Source organism: Diadema setosum, chromosome 21 (genome assembly GCF_964275005.1).
Source record: "Diadema setosum chromosome 21, eeDiaSeto1, whole genome shotgun sequence".
Classification (NCBI taxonomy): Eukaryota; Metazoa; Echinodermata; class Echinoidea; order Diadematoida; family Diadematidae; genus Diadema; species Diadema setosum.
Genome location: NC_092705.1, coordinates 4,109,718 through 4,137,241, shown reverse-complemented (window position 1 = coordinate 4,137,241; position 27,524 = coordinate 4,109,718). Strand labels below are relative to the sequence as shown.

General features: G+C 37.9%; 1 protein-coding gene across 1 annotated transcript; it reads left to right on the top strand.

Annotated features, from left to right (window-relative positions):
* LOC140244565 (uncharacterized) lies at window positions 1-23,973 on the top strand. The gene is made up of 7 exons (XM_072324191.1): window positions 1-432; window positions 670-943; window positions 7,063-7,098; window positions 15,873-15,935; window positions 19,053-19,100; window positions 23,042-23,172; window positions 23,737-23,973. The coding sequence occupies exons 1-7, from the start codon at window positions 1-3 to the stop codon at window positions 23,971-23,973; spliced, it is 1,221 nt and encodes a 406-aa protein (XP_072180292.1).
* The last annotated feature ends 3,551 nt before the right edge of the window (window positions 23,974-27,524 follow it).

Sequence of the window (27,524 nt, the reverse complement as noted above, 5' to 3'; positions counted from 1 at the left end):
ATGGCGGCTTATAAGGAGAAAACGTCCGATCTCGGCATCACCAGCATGCATGTCGAAGAGACTGGTTCACCAATGCCGAGCTTGGCCCGGTTTTGCGCTATTGTCACAGCCCTCGTGTTGGCTACTGCACCAGCCGTCTGCGCGCTGTCTCAAGTGCGTGCCCAGAGTTACCTCATCCAGGGTTTGCACGCGGACATCTCGGCGTTGCACGCCAGGATGCAGCGATTGGAAGACGACTGCGCCCTGACCAGCGGCGTTCAAATACCGGCCCACAGCCCAGCCATCCCCGAGGGACCAATAGAAGCTGGTGCTTCCGATGCTCTTACTGCAGAAGATAAGGAAACTGAATCGAAATCGTCCATTTCTAGTGACACTTCTGGCTTACTCGACAAATCGAAAGGAGAATCTGGCAGTTTGTCCGCACTCGATGAGGTATACACAGACATTTTTTGTTTTTGTTTCGGAAAATGAGTATCATAGCACTTGCCCTTCCTCTAGCAGTAAGTTATAAGATACTCCAGACCAATGCATCAGCTCTAAAGCATGAATGAAGTTATTATTATTTTTTATTTTTTTTAAAGCTAAAGCGTTACGTATTTAGATCTATCACAGCTGTGTAACTCGAGTGTATTTCTTTCTATTCCCAACCCATCTTTGGTTGTGCATTAGGATGGGGACACGCCCAACTACCATGACAACGGCGATGGAGAAGACATGCTGCTGGAATACTTCGGCGGTAAACTTTCCACCAATGAGCGGCAATATCAGCTTGACGTCAGCGGCGCTGAAACCACAGACCGACCGATTGGCGCAAGGGACAAGCGGCAGACGGAAAACCGTGAGTCACAAAACCGCAACCGCCACCGCGAAAGTGGCCGCGAGAGCACGGGGCAGAGGGGCCGGGAAAGTCGGAGGGACTCCGACCAAGGCAACCGCAGGCGAGGTGAATGGTTATACTAATCCATTTTGAACCCCTTCAGGCCGGGATTGAGGATAATTTTGGGTGATGCAACCAGGGAGATGGGTCTGTGTCCCCCAACTCTCTGATGCAACGCCCAGTGCTCGTAGATACGATTTACGCATGCGCGGAGAAGGTTAATTTCGTATGCATGAAAGAGTAAGAACCCAAATTCACCTAGTTTGGATGAGCTGTAGAGTACATGCTATAGACTGTACGATAGGCAATATTACTGCCTTTCGTTGCAATTTCTAAAAGATCCACTCCGGGTGAATATTAGAAAGTTTCTATTTATGAGTGAGATATGACGCGTGCTTTTTTGGGGGAAAAAGTCGCTGGCTATGGCCGCCTAGATTTTAGCACAGGTAACATGAAAGTCTTTCTGAAATCATACATAATGATATCTGGCACCAAAATCAACACAATGCCACTCAGGAATGCTCTGACGATAGAATCGTAAATCAATTTAGTAACTAATTTGAACTTAATTGATTAAACATTTCCCGCAAGAGCTGATAAAAGGAAAGTTGAGGTCATTAATAATCGAATTATGCGAAAATATGAATAAAATGCCTCGGAAACGAACCATCCAAGAACAACTCATCTGCATACGCAAGGGTGTTGGTTGTGAAAGCAGTAATACAATTAGAGTTGTCTCAAAGTGACATAAATGCACGCATTTTCACTGCAAATTTATTATCCAAGACTGCTGCAACCAGAGGTGAACGACCTCTAGAGAGAGAGGTGATCTGAGTCAAATAGTAAAGATATCAGGGCAAAACAGCACTTAACGTCAGAATCGTGAGAGTTGCATTAGACCAAATATGGAATTCTGGCAGTACTTGTCTCAAGTCCATAGAAGGTAACATCCTTTTGTAGACAGAGACCCTCACATTGCGTCTCACGCGAAAAGATCGGATCATGACCTTTTGGATATGTAAATTCTCGAATTCTCAGATTTTCTAAATGCTGTCTTTGTCGCAGTATGTGTGATAATGACATATCACTGGATTGTAACTCCATTCAGTGAGGACAATCTTTTAGTGTTTAATGTTCTTTACGACTTGCTTTCCCGTATTGTTCCGGCAATTTGAATTATATTACTAGTCGCTTATACATCTGTGTGAAAAAGAGAGGCATGGTGAGTAAAGCATCTTGCCCTAAACACGCACGCGTCTGGCAAGTTTTGAACCCAGGGCTCTTCCTTTCACGTGCTCACAGTCCAGAACCGTCTCCATGATATCACAATGCCCTCTGTGTTTATCGACGTCATAGACGAGGACAAACATTAATTATTTAGACTTATATGAAAGCAGTCGTATCTCTCCTGCTCCCAACACAAAAGAATTATTCAGTTTCGTCTAAATTACGCTGCCAAGACACCTTCTTTTTAAAGAGCTCAGTTAACAGAACTTCAAACAAACTTCCAATTGCCTTAACGTATACCATCCTTGATATCTATCGGATTTTGCTGCATTTTTTTTTTTGAGGGGGGGGGGGGGAGACAACGCCCTTTTCTATATGAAAACCCCTTTTTGTTTTCAAGTTGAATGTACTTGTAGTAAGAGGAGTTACGCCAGACGAACAGAAGTTATGAAATTTGAGATATAACGATACCGCTCACAATCACAACTCTTCCATTGTACTTTACTCTTTAGTTGATATGAGTACTTGTTTTGTACCCAATGTTGTCTCTTTTGCGATGTATATGACTGCAAGACATGAATATATCGATAAAATACCGTCTATCTATCTACGTATCTATCTATAAATATATTTGATGAGGTAAACTTGAACGTGGAGTGGATTGTATTTATATAACGTTAAGATTAGAGATCACGTCTGAATGGGCTTCAGATGGCACTTCCGGCGGAAAGAACTCTTGGGAATCCCGGCCTGAAATGGGTTGCTTCTCACATGCGCCTGTTGTGGGTAATCCCCGCTGGAAAGAACACAGTGTAAACACATTGTAAACACACTGTGAAATCTCTCCACGCTGTTAAATTCGAGCGTTTTAACAAGAATGTGATCACAGTGTGAATTATCACTTCAGTGTGAAACAGAACATTACTTTGTGAACTCTCTATGAAAAACCACACCACAGTGTGAAATCATCTTCACACTGATAAATTCGAGCGTCTCCACTACTAATTTTATAGTCGACTATGTGAACACACTGTTAACACACTTTGATACACTGTGTTCCTTCCAGCCGGGATACTTTGAACGTGGTGACGTAATTCTTTTGTAATTATGTATTCTGAGTGAGCACGCTCTTGTAACGAAAAAAAAAAATCTCATGGAGTATATAATCTATAGCAATATCTCTAACAACGCCCAAGGCATGTATGTTTGACATATACTATCTTACTCATCACGCGAGTCAAATGTTATTCTAGAAAGCAACAAATAGTTTTTAACAATTTTGATACTTGTCACTCAGTCGGCCAAGAGCAGGAGCTGTATGCAAGAGACTTATAATTACATTGAGCTGCTCGTAGCAGTTGTTGCCATGTAGTTTTCTAATTTATATTTGCTTCTGTGCTTGTATAATGAATGTATATCGCCTTGAAACTTTGCTAAAAGCACAAAGTTACTAATAATAAACTCTGCTTGTGTAGCAACGGTTTAAATGAAATGTTATACGTATCCAACCGTTCAAAGTCAGGTCTCTTGTGATTTATGAGTTGATTGTTTTTATTTTTTAAGTACCATACAATAATTATGCTTTCTTTAACATTCTAGGCTGGCTTATTAACAGTGTGCGGGATGCTTTGGCTATTCAAGAGCTTTATACACATCTCATTAGCATGACCTTTATTCAAATGACTTACAGGATTAAAAACATTTTTAAGAGCTTGCAGCATCTGCATAATCACTATGTGTCAATGCTCGTATCTTGCATGCTTTTGTATGTTGTCTCCATCAGAGTTAGCTAACATTTGTTTTAGTTCTACATCAAACAGATACGCCTCCTTTACAACGTTAAAGATTGCAAAACTTATGTGCTGTTGGTTTTCTAAAATTACCGGTGTGTGGGAGATTTACAAATCCATCGGGAAAGGGGGTTTATTGTGTGCCCTTACACTTGAGTGAAATTTTTGAGACACAGCTTTAGTGTTTTCCATTTATAATCTTTGTAGCCGTTCGGATTTCGAACAGAAATCAACTCATTGTGGTTAACAAAATAACCTTTTTTTTTCTAAACATTTTAGTTCACTGCAGGCAACTAGTGTTCGCCTATGAAAGATGCCAGAAGCACTTGAACCTAATAGCTAAATGTTTAAAGGAGACCTTCAGATGATTTTTAGACTTTTGCATTTGGCATCTATAAATACTGGGCACAGAGTCTCAGAATTTTCCGTCATTAGGATGAGGAATAAGAACATTGTTCATTACAAATCACAATTAACAAAAATGATGGTATAGCAGCTTTACATTAGAAAGCATAATTGGGTGCTCAAGGAAACAGAACAAAAGAAGAAAGCATGCATAATTTATACACAGGGTGAACTTCTTAAGCAAGTGGAATCTGATAAATTACATGGCTACATTACTGGAATATGTGAGCCTCCTTTGTCATCATCCTCGTTCAGTGTATCATGTTTTTTTTTTTTTTTTTTTTTTTTTTTTTTTTTTTTTTTTTTCCCAGAGTATTGGTTGCTCTGCTCTCGGGGGCCACAATAAATTCCACAAATCTATTAATGGCACTATTGATTTATGCACTCTAATGTGAAATAATATTCATAAAGAAATGTCTGGAATGCCCCTTTAAGGAACGTGTACATTTTCCCAATGATTTTCAAAAAAAATAATCCCTTCCATGACCCCCCTCCCCCCCCCCCCCCCACACACACACACTGGATGCCCTGACACACTTCTCGAGAGATCGAGAGGACCACTGCCACTGTTTTCTGACGTGGGATGAGGTACAATGTAGCTGTTTTACAAAATTAAAGAGGGGGGGGGGGTTGCACACTCACCCCCATCTTTTAATTTTTATTTCTTTTGTTTTAACAAAAAAAAAAAATAAAAAAATAAAGAGTGGGCCGGCGCGCGCCCGGTGCGCCCCCGCCTGGATCTGCCACTGAGTGTTCAGTATCCTACACGTCTTTTTTTTTTCTTTTGCTTTGCTATGGTATCTGTTGATAGTGGGTCAGTAGTTCTTCTATTTAGTTGCTCATCAGCATGGTTGCTGGGACACGATTATTTCGTCATACGTAGAGCATCCATGACCATGTGCACGGCTATGGCCGCTCATCATGTGTTCGCAGCTTTCGAACACCTCTAAAGCATCGTCTGCTTCCTTTTGCTTACCATCACACAAAGGCGAAGAGAGTAGAGTAGTTATGGATTATTCTACTTGCAAAATCTCTCTGCTCGGGTGGTTTTGCTACGCTAATCTTCACTTGCTTCGAAAAAACAAAACAAAACACGAGAACAGCATTTACACGCTGTCTCCTGTTGATATTATGGTGCTGGCTGACTGCGCTCGAAGGCTTTCGTGAAAGGATCGTGCCTGTTGTGCGGGATTCCCACTGTCGCGTGATCACTACGCACGCCACAATTGGCCGGTTTGTTGTTGTTGTTTATGTATATCACACAATTTGCGACACGATTGAAATTGTGGTCTTGATCGCAGATAAGTCGTGGTGATCTAATCCTATCTTATCAAATCTTGAGGTCAAATTGTGGCAGTCATGTTGATCGTGGACAAGTTTTTGACGGTTCAAAAAAAAATGTCTATCAGCAATGCGATTGCCACGACTGACCTCAAGATCTGAAAAGATCTGATAAGATCATCACTACTGATACTCCACGATTGAGACCACGATTTCAAAAGTGAGGCAAACTGTGACAGACATATACACAAAAATTCTACCATCAGCTACTGACGGCCAATTGCAGCGTGTGTAGCCGATCGCGCAAATATGGGAACCCAGCATAAACTGGATCATATACACTCGTAGGTCAACTGACCAGGATGCAGTGGAAGGCGTCGGCAGCTGGGCACATTGTGATACGAACAGAATATCGAAAATATAATTTCGTGTCATCAGTGCCCGCCACCATGCCTTTCCGCACTTCCCTCGATTAGTGTTTTGTCACTGTAAGAAAGCAACCTAACTCTCCCAACAAAAACTTCCAAGGCTTCAAAAGTAACAAGTGATGGCGATACATAAATTGTATCGACAAGATTTTTTTTTTCTTTTTTTTGGGGGGGGGGATGGGGGTTGGCTGTCTATTGTAATTATAACAGTTATAGTTATAATTTTGTTTTTATATCTGTATTGAAAATGAATATCAAGAATGTATTTTCAGAGGGAAATAAAGTGTGGAAGCTCGCATCTCATCCGCACGTGTCAAGATCTTCATCACAAAGATTATCGTTAGTCAGAAACATAGAGTACCAACAGATGAGGAGAATAGGGTCAAAATGAACTGTTAAATTACATAACGCTCATCCTGCATGGCTGTATAGTTGGTCTGTCGACCACGTGGTCTGTAGGTTCATATTGCTTATTTTGTTGCTGGCAGTCATGAGAAACATAACTTTGTGAGTTGTCATGCGCTTCATCCTTCGTACATCAACCCTAACCAGCCTCGCCCCTCCCCTCTCCCAATCGGTAACATAATACGTAGAGCAAGGAAGGCAGAGCTAGGAAGTCAACGTTATTTCCACAACGATTCCTTGTACACTCCTTTCCCAATTATCAAAATAATTTTCACTTGTGAAGGACCATCCTCTTTACAATAAACACTAACAAACACACACATCGCAAAAATCAGGTCATTTTGAATATTTGTATATTTCTTAAAATTATATGACTAATGATACCGTCTTTCTGGAATAACCATGCATGTTGTCTTCATGTGCAAATAATAGAGTAATTCCTTGAATCGGAAAAAAAAAGAAATAAAAAATGCTTCAAAGCTTGCATGTTTGAGAATATTCTCATTTGCTCTTCACTGGATTTTAATTCAATGACTTCATCGATTTATTGATATATTACTGGAACATCGACTCAAAGTGATGACTGTGTATGTTTGGCACTTGATTTGGAAGAGAGAAAATTGTGTGTTTCTCTTGTTTATCCTACCAGAGAGTGGCCAGAGAAATCGGTGCCGAAGATTTCAAGGTATGCTCAATATCATTTTCTTTTTCATCAGACTTAGGGGTTTACAATTGAGTCTGATAAGAGCATGTCTATAAAGGAAGAATGACATATTTCCCTGAAGTGTTTGACATTTGAATATAGGAGCACAAAATGATTTTAAAGGTCCATAAGCAGGGCTCGATACTATTTTTAGTGGGCGGGCCACCGGACCATCGCTGGCGTCGAACCCTGGTAAGACATTAAATACACAACTTTTTTCCCACCGTAGCATGTATCAACAAATTGTACCAGTAATTGTATCAACATGTGATAATCGTCCTTACAAATCCAGAAGTCCAGAATAGCAGATTCGCACAACCGTGCCTTTTGCACATTCATGCTCTCGTTGTTTTGTTTTTTGTTCTTTCTCGACAACCTTCGAAGATGAATAAATGATTATTCAGGGCTGCACACTGGCGCCGGTCCGACGGTCAAAGACCGGTAAAAGTCACTGTCGGACCGGTAACTTTTCAGGAAATCCACAAGTTACCGGTCCGACATGACCAGTATAAAAAAAGCATTGGTGGGGTCAGTAGAAAGAAAAATAGCAGCCCCGATCAGGGAGAAACAGAATGCAAGATATCGCACTGTTCAACAAGTTTTACGCAAGTTTTCGTTTATGTCTACCGGCGCACTTTGCACAGTAAACATACATTAGTTTTGAGCACTAGCAGTCGACCAGTTATTCGCCCTCGCGCTTGCGCATTTGGCGCTGGTCACGCACTGCCATGCAATGCAATACATGCAGAGCATGTACAGTGTAACTGCTTTTCGTTTGCTTGCGATCGGCGGTCATGCCAGACAAGAAGCATTGATAGAAGCGCACGCATTTCTGGTTCATTTTACTCATGATTTTTTAACGCAAGATCGATCCGATCCCGGCTTCGCAGCAGCGTGGCAGTTTTGTTAGAACTAATTTACTTGTGTCGATTTTTAGAAAAAGTAAAAACACATTCGATATTCAGCGATACAGTAAATGAATCTGATTGCGTTCATTTTCATTTTACACAGTCATTTCACAAATGAATATTTTCATTCGCTCAGAATGGTCTCATAATGAAGATAGGCGCAAAAAGGATCACGAAATCGGCTCTTCCGTGTACTTTTTAAGAACGCATGCACAAAATGTGAAGAGATAATACTAGGGAGGAAAAAAAAAATCATGAAATCATGGCAGTCCCGCTTACATATTTGAGGTAGAAATCGTCCCAAAAAGGATCATGAATTCGACCGGCCGCGTTGTATCTTTCAAAAGCTTATGTACGAAATGCGAAGAGATTATAGAGGAGAGAGAAAAAAAATAAAGGACACATTTTGGTGAGTGCATCATAAAAGATTACAGCCGAATAACAATTCATGAAATCAACGCAATCCCGTTGAAATTTGAGGAAATAATAGGCGCAAAAAGGATCTTGAATTCAGTCCTGCATGCCGTGTTGGTTATCAAAAACGCATGCACAAATGCGACGAGATTATCGGGAGAAAAATAAAAAACACATTTTACCCTTCTGGTGCGTGCATCATAAAAGATTACATCTGAAGTGATTCATGAAATCGCCACAATCCCGCTGATATTTGAGGTAGAAATAGGTGCAAAAAGGATCGTGAATTCGGCCGTGTCGTATACCTTTTAAGAACGCATGTACGAAATGGGAAAAGATTAGCGGGAGAAAAATAAAGGACACATTTTCACCCCTTTTGGCGCTTGCATCATATAGATTACAGCCGAATAGTAATTCATGAAAATTTCGCAACCCCGTTGGAATTTGAGTAAACAATAATAGGCGCAAAAAAAAATATCGAATTCGGCCCTGCATGCAATGTATAATTTTGAAAACGCATGCACAAATGCGAAGAAATTATCGGGAGAAAAATAAAGAACGCATTTTCAACCCTTCTGGTGAATGTATCACAAAAGATTACAGCCGAAATAATTAATGACATATCGCAATCCCGCTGATATTTGATGTAGAAATAGGCGCTAAAAGGATCGTGAATTCGGCCGTGACGTATAGGCATGTACGCAATGCGAAGTGATTATTGGGTGAAAAATACAGGACACATTTTCAAACCCTTTTGGCCCGTGCATCATAAAGATTAGAGCCGAATAATAATTCATAAAATCATCGCAATCCCGTTGAAGTTTGAGGAAACGATAGGCGCAAAAGAATCATGATTTTTGGCCGTGTCGTGTATCTTTTAAGAACGCATTTACGAAATGCGAAGAGTTTATCGGGGAAAAATAAAGGACACATTTTCAACCCCTTTTGGCGCGTGTATCATAAAAGATTGCATCCGAAGTCATACATGAAATCATCGCAATCCCGCTGATATTTGAGGTAGAAATAAACGCAAAAAGGAGCGTGAATTCGGCCGTGTCGTATACCTTTCAAGAACGCATGTACGGAATGCGAAGAGATTATGGGGAGAAAAATAGAGAACGCATTTTCAATCATTCTAGCTAGTCCGTGCATCACAAAAGATTACATCTGAAGTAATTCATGAAATTGCCACAATTCGGCTGATTTAATGTAGAAGTAGGCGATAAAAGGATCGTGAATTCAGCCGTGTCGTATACGCATGTACGAAATGCGAACAGATTATTGGGAGAAAAATACAGGACACATTTTCAAACCCTTTTGGCCCGTGCATCATAAAGATTACAGCCGAATAATAATTCATGAAATCATCGCAATCCCGTTGAAGTTTGAGGAAACAATAGGCGCAAAAAGAATCATGATTTTTGGCCGTGACGTATATATTTTAAGCACGCATTTACGAAATGCGAAGAGTTTATCCGGGAAAAATAAAGGACACATTTTCAACCCATTTTGGCGCGTTATCATAAAAGATTACAGCCGAAGTTATTCATAAAATCATCGCAATCCCGCTGATGTTTTAGGTAGAAATAGGCGCAAAAAGGATCGTGAATTCGGCCGTGTCGTATACCTTTCAAGAACGCATGTACGGAATGCGAAGAGATTATGGGGAGAAAAATAGAGAACGCATTTTCAATCATTCTAGCTAGTCCGTGCATCACAAAAGATTACATCTGAAGTAATTCATGAAATTGCCACAATTCGGCTGATATTTAATGTAGAAGTAGGCGATAAAAGGATCGTGAATTCAGCCGTGTCGTATACGCATGTACGAAATGCGAACAGATTATTGGGAGAAAAATACAGGACACATTTTCAACCCCTTTTGGCCCGTGCATCATAAAGATTACAGCCGAATAATAATTCATGAAATCATCGCAATTCCGTTGACGTTTGAGGAAACAATAGGCGCAAAAAGAATCATGATTTTTGGCCGTGACGTATATCTTTTAAGCACGCATTTACGAAATGCGAAGAGTTTATCGGGGAAAAATAAAGGACACATTTTCAACCCCTTTTGGCGCGTGTATCATAAAAGATTACATCCGAAGTCATACATGAAATCATCGCAATCCCGCTGATATTTGAGGTAGAAATAAACGCAAAAAGGAGCGTGAATTCGGCCGTGTCGTATACCTTTCAAGAACGCATGTACGGAATGCGAAGAGATTATGGGGAGAAAAATAGAGAACGCATTTTCAATCATTCTAGCTAGTCCGTGCATCACAAAAGATTACATCTGAAGTAATTCATGAAATTGCCACAATTCGGCTGATATTTAATGTAGAAGTAGGCGATAAAAGGATCGTGAATTCAGCCGTGTCGTATACGCATGTACGAATACGAAGAGATTATTGGGAGAAAAATACAGGACACATTTTCAACCTCTTTCGGCGCTTACATCATAAAAGATTACAGCCGAAGTAATTTATTAAATCGTCACAATCCCGCTGATATTTGAGGTAGAAATAGGCGCAAAAAGTATCATGAATTCGGCCATGTGGTGCATCTTTTTTTAAGAACGCACTTACGAAATTCGAAGAGTTTATCGGGAAAAATAAAGGACACATTTTCAACCTCTTTTGGCGCTTGCATCTGAAAATATTACAGCCGAAGTAATTTATGAAATCGTCACAATCCCGCTAATATTTGAGGTGGAAATGGGCGCAAAAAGGATTGCGAATTCGGCCCTGCATGTCGTGTACCTTTCAAGAACGCATGCACAAATGCGAATAGATTATCGGGAGGAAAATAAAGAACCCCTTGTAGCGCGTGCATCAGAAAATATCACAGCTAAAATAATTCATTAAATCGTCGCAATCCAACTGACCACCAAGAGCAGGTTACGCAGCAAGTTCGTGCGCCGATGTTTAGAAAAAGTCACAAACGCATTTGATACAATCTGATTTTGTTCATTATCATTTTACACTGTAATTCACAAACAAACATTCCATTTTTTCCTATCTTTTTTTTTATTTCTTGTGCAATTAATAATGCAAGTTAAAAAAAAATAATATTAATATGTAAAATGTACATGGGTAAGGGGGTACGTCCATAAAAAAAACAAGAAAATAAGTTTGCAAGTCATTTAATGTTTTTTTAGGTTGTCGTTGTTGACCGGTAATTTTTCTGTTCGGACCGGTAAAAAATGGTAAAACGGGGCATTTACCGGTCCGACAGAGACAGGTTGGACCGGCAGAAAAAATGGGTTAGTGTGCAGCCCTGGATTATTATTATCATCACCATCGTTATCACCAAATTGATGATGGAACACGTTAATATGATTATCGTCTTGCATGGGTTTTTGTCGCTACATAGCTTTATACAAATTGACACTTGCGTTGCTTTATTGAAAAGCATTGACGTCATAGTTGGTTATACGAGATATGGAAGCGAAGTAAGCAAAGTAAACGGAATGCAGGGCGTTTATTGCTCGATAATTACTGAATCAACTGAACCTTGCACAGCTTAAACAACTCGTCATTCTTACCCCTTGAAGTGGATAAAATAGGCTCAGGTTATTATCATACTTAGATTTGTTTAAGAACGTTTTTGTGAGCAGCTGCGCTTGCGAGCGTTCAGCATATGCCTAAAACATAACATCAATTCTAGTTTGAGTATCATTTTTCATCCATCAGTTCATGGAAGTGAGTGAGAAGGGGAAGTAAGTCGAAAACATTGGAGCACAGGGCATTTTGGCTCCCATTGAAATAATATACAAATAGTGAATGGTCACGAGTGCAATGGTACGAGATTTCGCACGAGGTGAAAGATAGAGGCGCTCTATTCAACGAGGCGAAGCCGAGTTGAATAGTGCGCCTCATCTTTCACCGAGTGCGAAATCTCGTTCCATTGCACGAGTAAAGACCATACACTATTTGATTTATACAACGTCCAAGTAGATCTTTTTGGTCTTAGGTAGGCCTAGAAGTCTATATATGTATGAAAAATATAGCTATATACTTACATGTGGATCCACTGCGATTCTCTTTCTGGCTTGTGCAATCAGTGTAGATACAGGTCACAGCTATACTAGCGCTCATACACGTACACTAGCACTACGTAGGCCTACGTATGCGCATGCATGTACCGCACACGTACCTGCGCTAGCTGCATGCGATCCTCAATATCCAACACACAGTACACGCAGTACCGTACAATTTCTCGAACCGTGGAATAGAACGAAAAAATTGAACCAAGTTGCACGCAAAAATAGAACCAAAATTGCACGGCGCGTTGAATGGAGTACTTATTTAATATCACGTCACCAACAATCCTCCAATCAAATTACAAGGATCTACTTGGACGTTGTATAAAGGCAGTTATTTCATGGGAGCAATTGTCGCAGGAGCATTTATGCCATGGAACTATTCTGAACACTTCGTCTCCCTTTGAAGGAGCATGCACGTGGAACTGTGTTCTATTCCTTTTCGACCCGGGCCGGTGGGGCGCGGCCCACAATGACCACATTATCTTAGTATGCGTGTGTGTGTGTGTGTGTGTGTGTGTGTAAGTGATGCAATATAGTAAGGCAAGTGGATGGGATCATGGCGCTGTATATGATAGGATTGACAGATAGGATTGACAACATTGTGCCCATAAATGGCATCGAATTGGATATAGGCTAAAACAAAGAGAAAACACGCAAAACAATGGATCGCCATGAGGCTATTACGAGATTGGCAGGAAAGTACCTAATATCTACGCAAGCTTATCAGTGCCATCGATAAGACGAATTCGTTGTCTTCTCTGATCCGAGAAGGCAAGAAGGAGAAATATTACACACTAAAAAATGAAGGTTCAAACTTGCACCCTATTTGTCCATATACCAGCACCCTGAGTTGCACATTTGTACCTTTTATTATGCAAGTAGAAAATTAAATCTCGTAATATTTATATTCGTAAAGATGCGGACATATTTATTAGAGTATAAGTTTGATCTTACGAGTAAAACCTTGGTACTCGTGGTCCATGCTGTGTTTGATTGACAATGTATTAATGTTTATGGTGCATGTTTGCACCCTTGATTAGCACAAAACTGAGGGTGCAAATGCGCACCCCTGCAAGTTCAAAATTCAGTATATTGAACCTCTAAGGGTGCAAATTGCTTATTGCGTTGCAAAGTTGCACCCATTAGGGCGGTTGTATAGGGACAATTTTGGGGTTCAAATTTGAACCCGTATTTCTTAGTGTGCATAAGATTATATATTCTCGATGTCTTGGTTCCGAGTTTTAATATATCTTGCCTTCTCGGATCGGAGCTCAGATCCATGAAGTCGAGAATGCGAGATCCGAAATCGTGTGTTCTAGACTTCTCCGGTCCGAGAAGGCTAGATAACAGGTCTCGTCTGATCGAGAAGATCTCAGATAGCTGGAAATCTTGACCTCACAACTCGCCAACTTGTCCGAGATGTCAAGAAGACGAGATTTCATATTTCGCTTTTATGTCTTCTGGTATTAGCTGGGAGAATTAAAGTCGATTGAGAGAGAGAGGGGAAAACAACAACAACAAACAAACAATCCATGTATATAACTTCACGCCCACCAATGGCAGCCCTGTGACGAAAGTAAATAGAAACGTCCCACTCTCGTCGGAATTTCACGGTGGCCTGAGCTGTATGTTGTATTCTTCTGTACACTCACGCAGTGCTATTTTTATGCTACAATTGGCATATTTTTGTTAGCCGCAAGTGCCATCCTGTGTTATTAGTGCGTGTAATATTTTATTGTTAAAACTGTGTTGCCATGGAGTGTTTTTCTGTTTCATAGTGTGACATGGATGAAAGATACATGTGCGTGTTTGTGGACGAGCAAGATGTACTAGTACAATAGTTGTGGGGGTTCCAGCTTATGTTTCGCTTTGTTTATTAGTCAGGCGCTGTGGGAGTAAGTATGACATTGTGGGAGTATTTGTCTATGAGAGAAAACAATTAACGGGACACTGCCACAAGCACCTATACTGCTAGCATGTGTATGTGTGTGTGTGTGTGTGTGTGTGTGCGTGGAGGGGGGGGGGTTAATGATACTATGCGCCGTAAGGAAATCAATTTAAATCTTACAACTGAATAAACAAAACAAAAATATACTAAAGAAGCCGTCAAATGGTATTGCCCAATCAAAAGCTTGAAATTGTGATTGTTCTATAGTCCACATCAAGATCAAAGCTTCTTAACCTTTTGTAAACCGAGGCCCACTTTGGCCCTATAAGTTTTTTTAGTTTTTTTTTTTCGAGGCACAGTTCGATAGAATACATATATTTTCATTAATATTTTGGCCGACATCGCGGCCCACCTGGCAGAGCTTTGCTGCTCACCATTTGAGAAGCGGGGACCTAGACTACCTCAAAAATGTTTATTGAAGGGAGATTTGTGTGGGTCGCTTTTTTACATTCGTAGATTGAGATTTGAAGAATTTAATAAATAATGAAAGACAACTGGTACGCCCTATTACTATCAATTTCAGATAGTACTCGCGGAAGTTTTGTACCTACAGTTGTATTTTGCTATTGTTTGATCAATGTTTATTCGGCACCCTATTTGTCTATGTTTTGCAACTTCTGTATACGCTCGAGGAACACGATTTAAACAGTGTATGTTACAGTGGTTAAAGTGTTAAAGTGATACCCTTCACACTGTGAATCGCTGCAACACAAGAAAGCTATTAAAAGAAAGAATGTAAGAGTGGTACGAACAATTTCATTCAGCTTTATTTAGAAAACGACTGAAATTTTTTATGTAGAATAACATTCCACACAAATTAGCTCAAGACAAGATAAAGTGCCACTCAAGGTGTAATATTGCATCCGAACAATTTCTGTTTCTATTCATTGTTTACAACCATTGAGAGTGTGGACACAATGGCAACACGACTTTACCACCAAATTTCATGTGTATGTCTTCAACCCTCCCCTCAAATATGTACATCACTGTATATAGTATTTATACATGTATATATATATATATATATATATATATATATATATAATATATAGGCCTACATAATGTGCATACATACATGTAACCAAATGCACTGTATGATATTCCACCTGTCATAACAAAACATGGCATCTAAACTATTATTGTAGTACGTTATTTACATGATTATGTAAATACTTGTTCTTTTAATACTACTTCACTTTTTCTTGATTTATTGCGAGCAGGATCTCTGCATGTACCTTGAAACAGAGTAAGGACATGTAAGATATTCTACCAAGCGTCACTGTGTTTTTGTTTCTCCTTGTAACCAAAAAGTAACTGTCGCCATGCAAGGACATGGATTATGCAATTATTTCAATTATTGCAATTGATTCGATGTCTCACTGGGAATGCTCTATAGGTTTGATTCTCTTGGTAATTATTCTTCACTCTTGTTTTACAGAATGCCTTCCCGAGCCAGCCTTTGCTCATTTCCAGGGAGATGTAGACTCCGCCCGACGAGTCCGTAAGTTGATATGACATTTTCTATACCTCATTCATGCACAGCCAAATACCCAGACGATATGGCACCTCTTATTTGCATTGTAATACAATAACAACGCGTTAACATAACCCCTATTAACGCATTGGTGGTCTTCTGAGAAAACAACAAGAAAAAATAACATATGTATATTGTGTGCTGTTCATTGATTACACAAGCGTTTAAAAGGTACTCTAATGGACAGCTTTTATAGCAGTAAAACTAAGGAAACTTTTTTTTTTCTAAATCGACAAAATAGCGCAATACTGTTTCAAGATAGTGATTTTGCAAGTTGAATAGGGATTCTAGTGCATTTTAAAGTTTTCTGAAAAGTAGGCTGGTAGGGGTAATATTTTCACAGCACAGCAATAAAAATTTTATTAAAATCTTATGTAAAGTAAGGAAGTCTTTTTTTTTCTTCAACAGTCAATATGAATATACGAATAGTAAACATAGCACAGCTTGCCATATAGTTTCTACATAAAACCATGATATCTACAGTTTTTCATTTAAACGCAGTTACTAAACAGTCTCAAGTCCTGATACTCTCCAACTGATCATTATACTGAAGTTATTCTATCAGAAATAATATCATGTTTATACACTTTAATAGCAGATATATTGAATTTTCGCCATTGTTTTGTACCCGATTAATGGAGAAATGCCAGGCGATAAGATTATCAGCTCAATGTTCATGTCAGCTGTACGACAACCATTGTGTAGAAATTAGCCAAACCTCACAAAATCTTAACTTCCCTGATTTTTTTTAAATCCAAATTTAATCAAATTTTCACTCTTGTACTCGTATGATTTTAATCTTTCTACACATAACGGACTAACTTCTAACTAGACTTGAATTCCTCTTTAAGGAAGCTTCAGAGGGAACAATGAAAAGCAAAACAAAAAATATCAGGTAGAAATTTTGAAGAAAAGATAACACAGTATCAAGCCCCTATTCTGAGTTTTTCTAAATTGCAGGTAAAGAAATAACGTTCTGAAACAATACTGATGCGGGCTTGTAAGGATGAGGGACTTTATTTCTTACATTGAAAATGCAAAACACCTCCCTTGAAACATGAAAAAGTACCATACTTCATGATGACAATTATATATATACATACATATATATATATATAGCAACGGGCAATTTGTCATATTACAACAAACTTCCGCCCTGTTGTATGTTTCGTCAGGAACTGATTATGATGGTAATAAACAAAAGCTATTCATATTTAAATCTCGGAGCCACACATGCTCTGCTGAAAGAAATGTTACGGAGACTAACAAAATAGTTTTGTTAGGGGATGTAAGTTGGTATCCTAGAATTCAATCTATACTCTGGATATGGCAATATCTAAGCGAACAATATTCAGTCATTTTTTTTTCTTTCATTCATTTAATTGTTTCCATTTCCAACATAAGCAAATAAATATTTTACAGAAATTGAATACAAAAAATACACAATACACAATACATTAAAAAGATAAGTGTACAGACTATTTATGTATACGGAAATGCTGGAAATGGGAAGGAATGATAAAAAAAAAAATCAATGTTATATCGTGATGACAGCAACATTTAATCGATTGCTAAAGAGCAAACCCTGCTCGTGTGTGTGTGTGTGTGTGTTCGCGCGCGCGCGCGTGTGTGTGTCTGTGCTATTGTTTTCTGTCTGTTTCTCCGACTTTACGTTTATTCCCGCCTTTACTCTTAATCCCTCACTGACTGAAAATGAAACAATTTGATGCATTAAAAATAGACTGTCAAACTGAATCCGATATCTGAAATTGAAATAAAAAAGGGGGAAAAGAAAACCCCTAAATATTACTTTTTCAGTACATCCTGTTTAACATATATGATTTTCAAAATTTCATTCTCAAATGAACCCTTGTGCAAGAGAGAAAGATAGAGAGATGGCTAATTGTAGGGGTAACAGAGGCCAAACCTGTTGTAGAGACGCTTATCTTTCCATTACATTTAAAAGAATAGTGATTTCAAGTGCCAGTTAACATAAAGTTTTATATAAATCCGTCTTGTGTGATGCCAAACGCATTTTCGACTCGCAAACTTACATAATTTGGCATTTTGACGCGAAATTTATACTGGTATCATATTTCGACAACTTTCGATCGCCATTAAACAAGACTGCAGACATAATGTTGTTGTTGTTTTTTACTTGATTTTTCGCATTTTTTTCTCACGTACATCACTCAAACTACATCGACAATCCCATGATATATACAAATAGTTAAAAGTTGACATGAATCTCGCCAAGAAATCAGTGACAAAATGTTTAAGTGAGGCATATGTTTGAATAATCATATATTTTTTCAAGTTGTTCCGCCTTGAAGAAGTTGCATACTTATCAAAGTAATTATATATACATGTATATATATATATATATATATAACAAAAGCTATTAGTTTGTTCATTCTTCAAAGTCTTTGTAAAATTGTAAAATGACAAAATGAATTTCTTATGTCAACTTCCCTATATAGCTTACATGACAGGAACAACAAAAAAAGTGCATCGAGCAAGTGCATTCACGGGTGACCTTAGTTATATCTTATACTCGTAGGATCGAAGGGTACTTAGGTTACTGTCCGATTATGACTGTAGTGCGAATCTTTGTCTGACTTATAGAAAGAAATGTTGCATTGTGGCAGAGTGATAAAACCGAAAAAAAAAGAAAGCGTATGGTCAAGTGTGTGTTTTTCCACATGCAAACATCCATGAAATTCTTATGTATATGAATATATACCAGTATATCATTTTTTTTTTCTAAGAATACTGCTCTACATTTTTGAAATTCATGTTGGATCGCGTGGCTTCCTGTTTACTTTTGATTTTTTTCACTTAATCAATAGCACATTTTTTAAAATCTTGGATCATATCTCTTGTGATATTGTGTGTTTATTCAAATGATGAAGTTGAGTCGTAACACATTTTCTTGCTTTTCAAAATTCTCAAGAAGATGAAAGAGTTTCATATTATCATTTCCTCTTGAGGGCTTTAAAGTACTGAACATGCTAAGAAATGACTGGGCTGATGTATTATACTAGCGGCTGAAATCTTTTTGAAATTTCTGTTTCATTTCACTAGATCCAGAGCGATTTGATCCGTACGCTTGGACGATGTTCAACGTTCCTGGTATGTAGCAATGAAACTCAAAATTATTCAGAGCAAAAAGTCTGTTTAAGTCATCCTAAATAAGATGGAACCTCACGCTATATCGTAAAGCTCTAAAAGCAACTAACTACATACATAAATAATGTGTCCAGATGACTGAAGCTGAAGAATTTCACTTTTAGATAGCCCTATAGGATCTTCAGGGGCCCTAGGCAAAGTGTATAGCGCTATACGCAAAACGAGCGCACAACGTAAAATCGAAGGCCTGCGGGTACCCGGTGAATTTTATGTAAAGTCCGTAGCATTTCTAAATGAAGTGGGGATAGGGTTAACGTGTAAACAAAGTTTAGGCTATGTTTTTTTTTTTTTAATAGGTCACAAGAAACCGGAGGAAATCCTTAAAGCATGTTTATGTCCATCTGGGACAGAACCTCTTTTCGACTCAGCCAGTTTTTCGATTTGTGCGAGGTCGACTTGCGTTCTCAGGAGTTGTTTGCATTCAAACGGTTGATGAGGTTTAAAGGAAACCAAAGCCGAAATGTGTATTGAGTGAAAGCATCGATATAAGAAGAACACAGTGAAAGTTTTAAGAAACTCGGACAATCGAATCAAAGTTAGGACTTTTTAAAGTTCAGTTTTTAAGGATGAGGAGATTATCACATTTCATGACGTCATCATGGACAACAATATTCAGAAGAAATTCACAAAATTTCATTTTTATGAAAAATACACATTTCATTTACTTTTTACTGACATATTGTAAGGGTAATATCATTCCCCTGCTTTCTGCAAGAGGTAAGTCAAGTGTTCTTTTATTATAGAGGGGGAAAAAACCTGTTTTCTTCACATTTTCTCTATACTGTCATTCATAAGGACGTAATAACGTCATGAAGTGTAATAGTCTCCTTATCCAGCAATGACGGCAACGAATCTTTGAAAAGTAATATTTTTTTTTTTTCAATTCGATTGTCTAATTTTTCCCAAACTTTTACTGATGTGTGTCTGCTATTTATATTGCAGCTTTCGCTCAATCCACAGTAAAATTTGGGCACTGGTTTCCTTTGACTTCATCTGGAAGGTCCATCTGCCCGAATGTCCATTTTATTTTTCCTCCCCCTTTTTTCTTCAGATTTTCCCTTCTTGAGCCAAATCATCTTCCATGACAGTTGTTACCCTTGTAATACAATACAGCTGCGAACTTTTCGTCTGAATTAGAAATTAATGAATTACCAATGGCATAGAAATAATTTACCTGTTCTTCGTGGAAAAAATAAGGAAATTGCAATCCTATTTTTTTTTATTATTCGATAAATTTAACGTCATTTCGTACTTTGTGCCCATGCTGTTTCAATTTCAATTTAATTATGTTAAAGATCAAACAAAACCTTTCATACACAAAGGCATTCCATGAATACTGCCTTCAATAACATTCTGTTGCGTGAATCAAGCAGTAATACTTTTAGTAATAAGTCCCTGAAATACTATGAATAACAGATATGAATTCATATCCTCACTTTCAAAACTTAGTAAAAGATCTGTTGTTTCCAACCTTATTATTTTCTTCGGAGCAGTTTTATTCGTTGGACATGCGAATGATGACAGTTTAGACCTATGTGAAAACGACGATATGAAGAAACAATATTTTAATGATGTCACTCTCGGATTCCACTGGTTGTGTTTATGGTAATAATGAGTAATGATACACTGAGAGTTATTAGGTTACACTGTGACAATATAGCATGTATAGTAATATAACTTTAACATCTCAAGAGAATTTTATAAAGTGAAATCTGCATGATGACTGGCTCACTGAAACTTGTGCCTGTGACCGCAGACCTCTGTAGTCATCGTTTCATATGCGTGGGCAGTTTGCGCGGACAAAATAGCCAGAAAGTCTACCAGTTTATCAAAGCTAACCATCCTGCATATTATTTCCTTAAAGGTCTTGTTTACCTTTGGGAGCAGTAATTGAAAAAAAAAATTCAAGATATCAATTTTCATGTATATGTGTAGGTCAGTTGTATCACAAAACATCATACGATATATGATTTTTGCAATAACGCCTAAAATATCAGGATATATCACTATTTTTCTCATTAGACAACTGTAGACGGTTTAGTCTGGAAACATTTTTATTATAGCTATTGTTCACATACTGCACATTTAACAATACTTAACATCGATTATACTGGTTCAAATTTTTACATTGGTTGTTTCTATCCCTAACTTACATGTTAGAAATATTTTGAAGCAGTAATGCTAGCTTTTTTTGTTTCATCTGCAAATGGTAAATTATGCCTTTAAAGGCTACTAGATACATGTGTTGAGCTGGGAAGCAATCGAATGCATTTATTCCGAGTCCTTTTTGTAACGATTGAAAGATGGAATCGATGTTCTATTGCCAAGCGATAGTTTGTTTTCGAAATTCATTGTTGTTTACTGATTCTACATATCAACTGCTCTTGTTATGAAAATTATTATTGGCCGCTGCGATCACGCGTGGAAAGATAACCGTCTCTGCGGGGCATACCCGCCTAGAGTTACCCGAGGGACTTGTTTCACCTATTAAGGGATGACTAGTGAAAAAAAAAAATGTACGTTAAGCTTTTCGTGACCTCATTCAGTCGTCTGTAGTAAACTTCTCGCAATTCTTTTTTAATGTATAAGTATGAACAAACGAATTTATATAACAAAATAGCAATCGATATCTCAATCTCTTTGATATTCAAGCTTTTCGTAAATTGCGGTCCATTCTATGGTCTTCATGTTTCAGAGTGTTCCTGCGCTGTCCCAATTTTTCTTTGCAAAGCTATTCATAGGATTTACAGTGCAACGCCAGAAGAAAGATATGCATTTGACGCTATTGTGCCGTGTATATGGGGCCAAAGTTGATATTTTCCATCACGTTATAAACTTTTGATGTGATATAAATGATGTTTACAGTCACTTTGTACTTCATGCGCTGTTTTTTCACACATTGATACCAGTTTATTTTGAATGAGCAGCATGTTGAAGTAAAGTGGCCAATGTCCAAGTTAAATGAATATAAAATGTCACGAATTCAATGTCTGATTGGGCCGCAAACGACAATGCTATGGAATTTCAACTCTACATAAATTTATGCCATTGCTCACCACCGCTTAAAATGCAGGTTCATTGAAATTACGGAATAACTTCGGAAATTAAAAAAAAAAACAATCATTTTTTCCGTTATGACATGAAGTATAGAAATGTAAATCATATACATCTTTGAATCCAATTATGATAGACCTGTGATAACTGAACAAAACCGATAATGAACGAAAATTATTGTTCACAATGCGTTGGTCTGGCTCCATAACACAGTATTCACAAAATGTTGTCTCAAAGTTTGTTCGTGGTAGAAATCTATGCTCCTCTGTTACAAGTGAAGAAACTGCGTCATATCTAGCCAATGAAAGGTATGTCAAGGCTTCGTAAATTTAACTACAGAGAATATTAGAAAAATAATGTGTTTGGTTTCTGCTTGCAGAAATCTATGAGATGTTTGAACGCTTTCCTGTGTATCTATTGTAATCACATGTTGCCTGTTTGAAGAATGGATACAAGAAGTAAACAGTGCATCATTTCAAGTGTTTCATAATTATGTAAGAGTAAGAGCCTATAAGTATTACAGAAGGCCCCGCACTTGCCATAATCATACTAACATTTCTAGTTTTCGATCATTCCTATTATCTTGGAGAGTCGATACAGGTACAACGCTTAGTTTCCCTCTGTTTAACTTCTTAACTTGATAGGTTCTTGGGTCGAATACTGGCAGTATGACAACCTGATACCTTTTAGACAGCGAAGACAATTCACTCTTCAAAATGGCAACGTCACCGTTCACACCGGTGGTTTTTACTACGTCTATAGTCAGGTGAGAGTGACCGACGCCGTATATTAAAGATATGTTTTCCTCTGGTATCTTCAACGATCTGTAGGGTCTGTCGTTTCGTTCTGGCGTTACGCGAACTGGTTAGAAGGGGACGATACCATGAAGGACTTGTTTCGACTGCACATGCGCGGGAATGTGACTATCAGCCGGGCGGGAGTTTACTATGTTTACAGCCAGGCGAGTTAATTTGTGATATTCCGAAAAATCGTGGGGTTCAAACTTAACTACTTAAACATGTTAAATTACCGTGGTAAAGACAGTCAAGACCCTTTTTAATTAAGATTTAAATTACATGCATGTAATGCTCAAGCTGAGATAAAAAAGTCAGGAAACATTGTTCAGTCGTCTGGCAAATACCTTGCGATGGTTGTAAATATTTTGCCACTTGTGGTATTTGTACGAAGATATTTACATAAAACGCAAACGAGCTCTTCCTCTCCTTGGCATTATTCGTATCTTACATGGAGGTTTGTATGTTCCTTATGTATGTAACTAGGGAATGGTTATTCGTAATATGTCATATAATGATCAATGGATTCTAACAATAGAACAAAAGATGACCTATTCCAGCTGGTCAACCCTTAAATTGACATCAAAGGTTTTAGAAAGTATATTCATGTTATGTTCCCACGAATATTCTTGAATTTTATTCGTGGAAGCCCTCTCTTGCAAGCTACATCGGCACGATCCTTTTCAAAATATATAATAGTCCCCTTTGTTTATCTGTATTTTATGATATAGATCCAGTACTACGACGAAGGGAGGTACACAGGACATGAAATTGTTGTCAACGGTGTCAGCTTGTTCAAGTGTGCCGAAAGTCCCGCGAGTGAAGAGCGCAGAATCAATACCTGCTACATCGGCGGCGTCGTATACCTCCACCCGAATTCTACCGTTAGTATCCGCATGGCATTCCCCAACCGCACAGTGAATCTCCATTACAACAACTCGTATTTTGGCCTGTTCAAAATTGCCTAGGCCAAAGGATCCCATTAATTCAAACAAGGAAACGTATCGATGTTGATATCATGACTTAAAGTCATTTGGAAGTGTTTTTTTTTTTAAATATATTATGCTAATTAGCATGGCTTAAAGTCATTTGGAAGTGTTTCTTAAAATATATTCTGGTAATTTGGAGAATATATCGGTCACTTTAACAACTCTGAATATACCGTGAAAACCGGTGCGGCGCCACACTGAGTGACATTCTAAAAGTGCTATCGCTCTCTGAAAATGTAGCCCATTGAAATGATATCAGGAACAGTTGTGTCAGTTTATGTATAACTTTCATAATCTACAGGTAATATCGCATAATCAAATGACCGAAATACGATATTGTGCATCCTTGAGTCAGATGACCTCATTAAACCGTTATGGATACATTGGTTCATGTTCACACCAATTGTGCGGCCGCATTCGTACTAAACAATTAAAAAACAAGTTGAACGCCCTTTCGAGTTACTTTGTATTTATGGAAAGCAGATAATCGTGTTGCTTTGTAAGCAGTATTAACTTGCCAGAAATCTTAAAATTTATACGACGGAAATCATAATGTGTCATCACGAAAACCAAAACACATTCCTTTGACAATAAAAAAAGAAAATAATCATAAATGACATTGAATGAGCTGCCATAAAGTTTGGAAAATGTTGATATTGTACATCGTAGACTATCATCGTGTTCTGAGCAAGGAAACCAATCATGCTCTGGAGATTTTGGCAAATTACGCTGCCAAAACGGATATAACTCTTTTTCTGAATGTGAGGTAGCATAAAGCATGTTTTCACTTTAAAAGAAGACACTATACATGTAAGGTATCGTGATGTATCTTGAAAAAAAAAAAGGCTTAACAAAAAGACTTCTTTTAGGACAGTAGATATTGCATGTCGTGCATGGTTTATACTTTTTTCATGTCCTACAGGTATATATAGGAAATAAAGAAATACCTCGTCTTTCACCCACGTATAAAAAAAAAATGCAGAATATCATTACAGTGTAACATATCTTAGGGTTTTTGTTTTTTAAATTAATCAAAGACAGGGAACCCTTTGACCTGTCCTTGTCTAAATCTCCATTATGTCTCGTCTTACCTCATGTCAAACAGCCGTCTTCATTTTGTTTTTCATGTTATGCAATATCTTGCATCACATTTAGACGATTTATTCTACTATTGTTACATTCATAGACTTACAACCATTTTCAGTATGTTTGTAAGGTCAGCTCGGCTGATATTGTTCTTTGTTTTTTAGTTTTGTTCTGATAGAGTCATCCCCTTTTGTCTAAATTGGGAATTTAGTTATAATATCTTAAAAGTTATAATATCTTAAAACATCACGTCACAAGTTGTACTTTTGACAATGTACTATAGACAGTGATAGTGTTTATACATCGCCATGACAATGAATACAATGATATTGTTTACGATTGTACTAAGTCTTTGGTAATCTGGCAATTCCTTTACAGTGGTTGTCATGAAGTTTTAAATCTTATTTTTGTTCCATGCACACTGAAAGGACGACTTAGTGCCTCCGATAAACCCTTATCTTCGGAGCCCAATTTGTCAGAAGTGGCATTCCTGCATGTTCCGTCTTCCATAATTTATTTCGGGTTGTTCAGGAATAACCCCTTTCGATGAGTTGTGAATAACTTTGATGCTGAACGTGTTTTCTCTAATAATTTGAACTTCACGAAAACCTCATTTTGCACTTTGTTAATTTGGGCGGTTTAGTGTTGTTGTTGTTGTTTTTTTTTGACAGAGCTATTCTTTCTCCATGTAAATTCGAGTTTATTAGACATGGGTGTCTTTCGCTTGTCTTACATGTCTATGTTAATTATTCTTTCGTTTTCCACTCATTATAAAAGTGTGAAACCTTACAGAAGCTTACAGAACAGCCTGCAGTTGTGTAGATATTGTGAAATTAATTATGAACTTGAGACTGATGAGTGAAGCACAGTTTATAGGTTTTAGGCTATGGCAATGGTTATTTAGAGAGTTTTAACAACCCTCTTTATTCCACATACAATACAGCCCTTACGAAGACTCTTTATTCAAAAGGCAAAGGTTCTGGAGATGGCGTGGATGAACTTTATTGAAGAGGTTTGAAAAGGATTTGAATGCGTCAGTAATCGTTTTCTTTTTCGTTTTTTTTTTTTTGTTTTGTTCGGAGGGCACTTAAAGGGGAGGGGACGTGATGGACTGAATGTTTGGTATTTTATCGTAAAAGGGGTAAAAGGGAAAGAAAGAAATAGATCCGAAAAAAAGAGAAATTGAGTTTATGTGTGTTTGTGTGTGTGTGCGTGTATGTATGTATGTATGTGTGTGTTCATGCATACCACATTAACCCACTTGAAATCGGAACGTGGTAAACAATGTATTAAATCTATAAAAGGTTATTACGAGGGAAGCTAGTATGTGTTATCGATATTGTATGTAGATGGGAATATTGCAATGGAAAGAGACATTAGAATGAAAAGCAGTGACCATATCTTGTCCTTTTGGATATCTGAATCTCATTTTCTTTTCTTTTTTTTTGAATCACAAATGCACCTAAATTACGTTTGTTTATAAAACAAGATCATGTATCATGTGTCATGTATAATGTACGCATCAACTGTGATATGACAATTACGGTTTGATGAAAAATGAATAGAAGACAGTGTTTGATTCTGGATATAAGCTTTATTGTCGTTCATGTAACTACTGTTTATATGCTACTTGTTACTACTAGTGCCTTTCTAGTTTCGATCCATGATTGTGTCTGCTGTTGAGCATGATTTGTAAATAGTGAACATAAGGTTTCGTAACAAAATAATAAACGGATAGCTGCCAAGGAAGGACATTGTTGTATGTAGCATTGCTACAGGTTTTTTTGTTCCATGCACACTGAAAGGACGACTTAGTGCCTCCGATAAACCCTTATCTTCGGAGCCCAATTTGTCAGAAGTGGCATTCCTGCATGTTCCGTCTTCCATAATTTATTTCGGGTTGTTCAGGAATAACCCCTTTCGATGAGTTGTGAATAACTTTGATGCTGAACGTGTTTTCTCTAATAATTTGAACTTCACGAAAACCTCATTTTGCACTTTGTTAATTTGGGCGGTTTAGTGTTGTTGTTGTTGTTTTTTTTGACAGAGCTATTCTTTCTCCATGTAAATTCGAGTTTATTAGACATGGGTGTCTTTCGCTTGTCTTACATGTCTATGTTAATTATTCTTTCGTTTTCCACTCATTATAAAAGTGTGAAACCTTACAGAAGCTTACAGAACAGCCTGCAGTTGTGTAGATATTGTGAAATTAATTATGAACTTGAGACTGATGAGTGAAGCACAGTTTATAGGTTTTAGGCTATGGCAATGGTTATTTAGAGAGTTTTAACAACCCTCTTTATTCCACATACAATACAGCCCTTACGAAGACTCTTTATTCAAAAGGCAAAGGTTCTGGAGATGGCGTGGATGAACTTTATTGAAGAGGTTTGAAAAGGATTTGAATGCGTCAGTAATCGTTTTCTTTTTCGTTTTTTTTTTTT

Excerpts from the sequence above, each read along its gene's own strand:
- LOC140244565 (XM_072324191.1), top strand. The coding sequence starts at position 1 with ATGGCGGCTTATAAGGAGAAAACGTCCGATCTCGGCATCACCAGCATG. Across the intron at positions 944-7,062 it reads CCAAGGCAACCGCAGGCGAG|AGAGTGGCCAGAGAAATCGG; the intron begins GTGAATGGTTAT and ends TTATCCTACCAG. Across the intron at positions 23,173-23,736 it reads TTTACTATGTTTACAGCCAG|ATCCAGTACTACGACGAAGG; the intron begins GCGAGTTAATTT and ends TTTATGATATAG.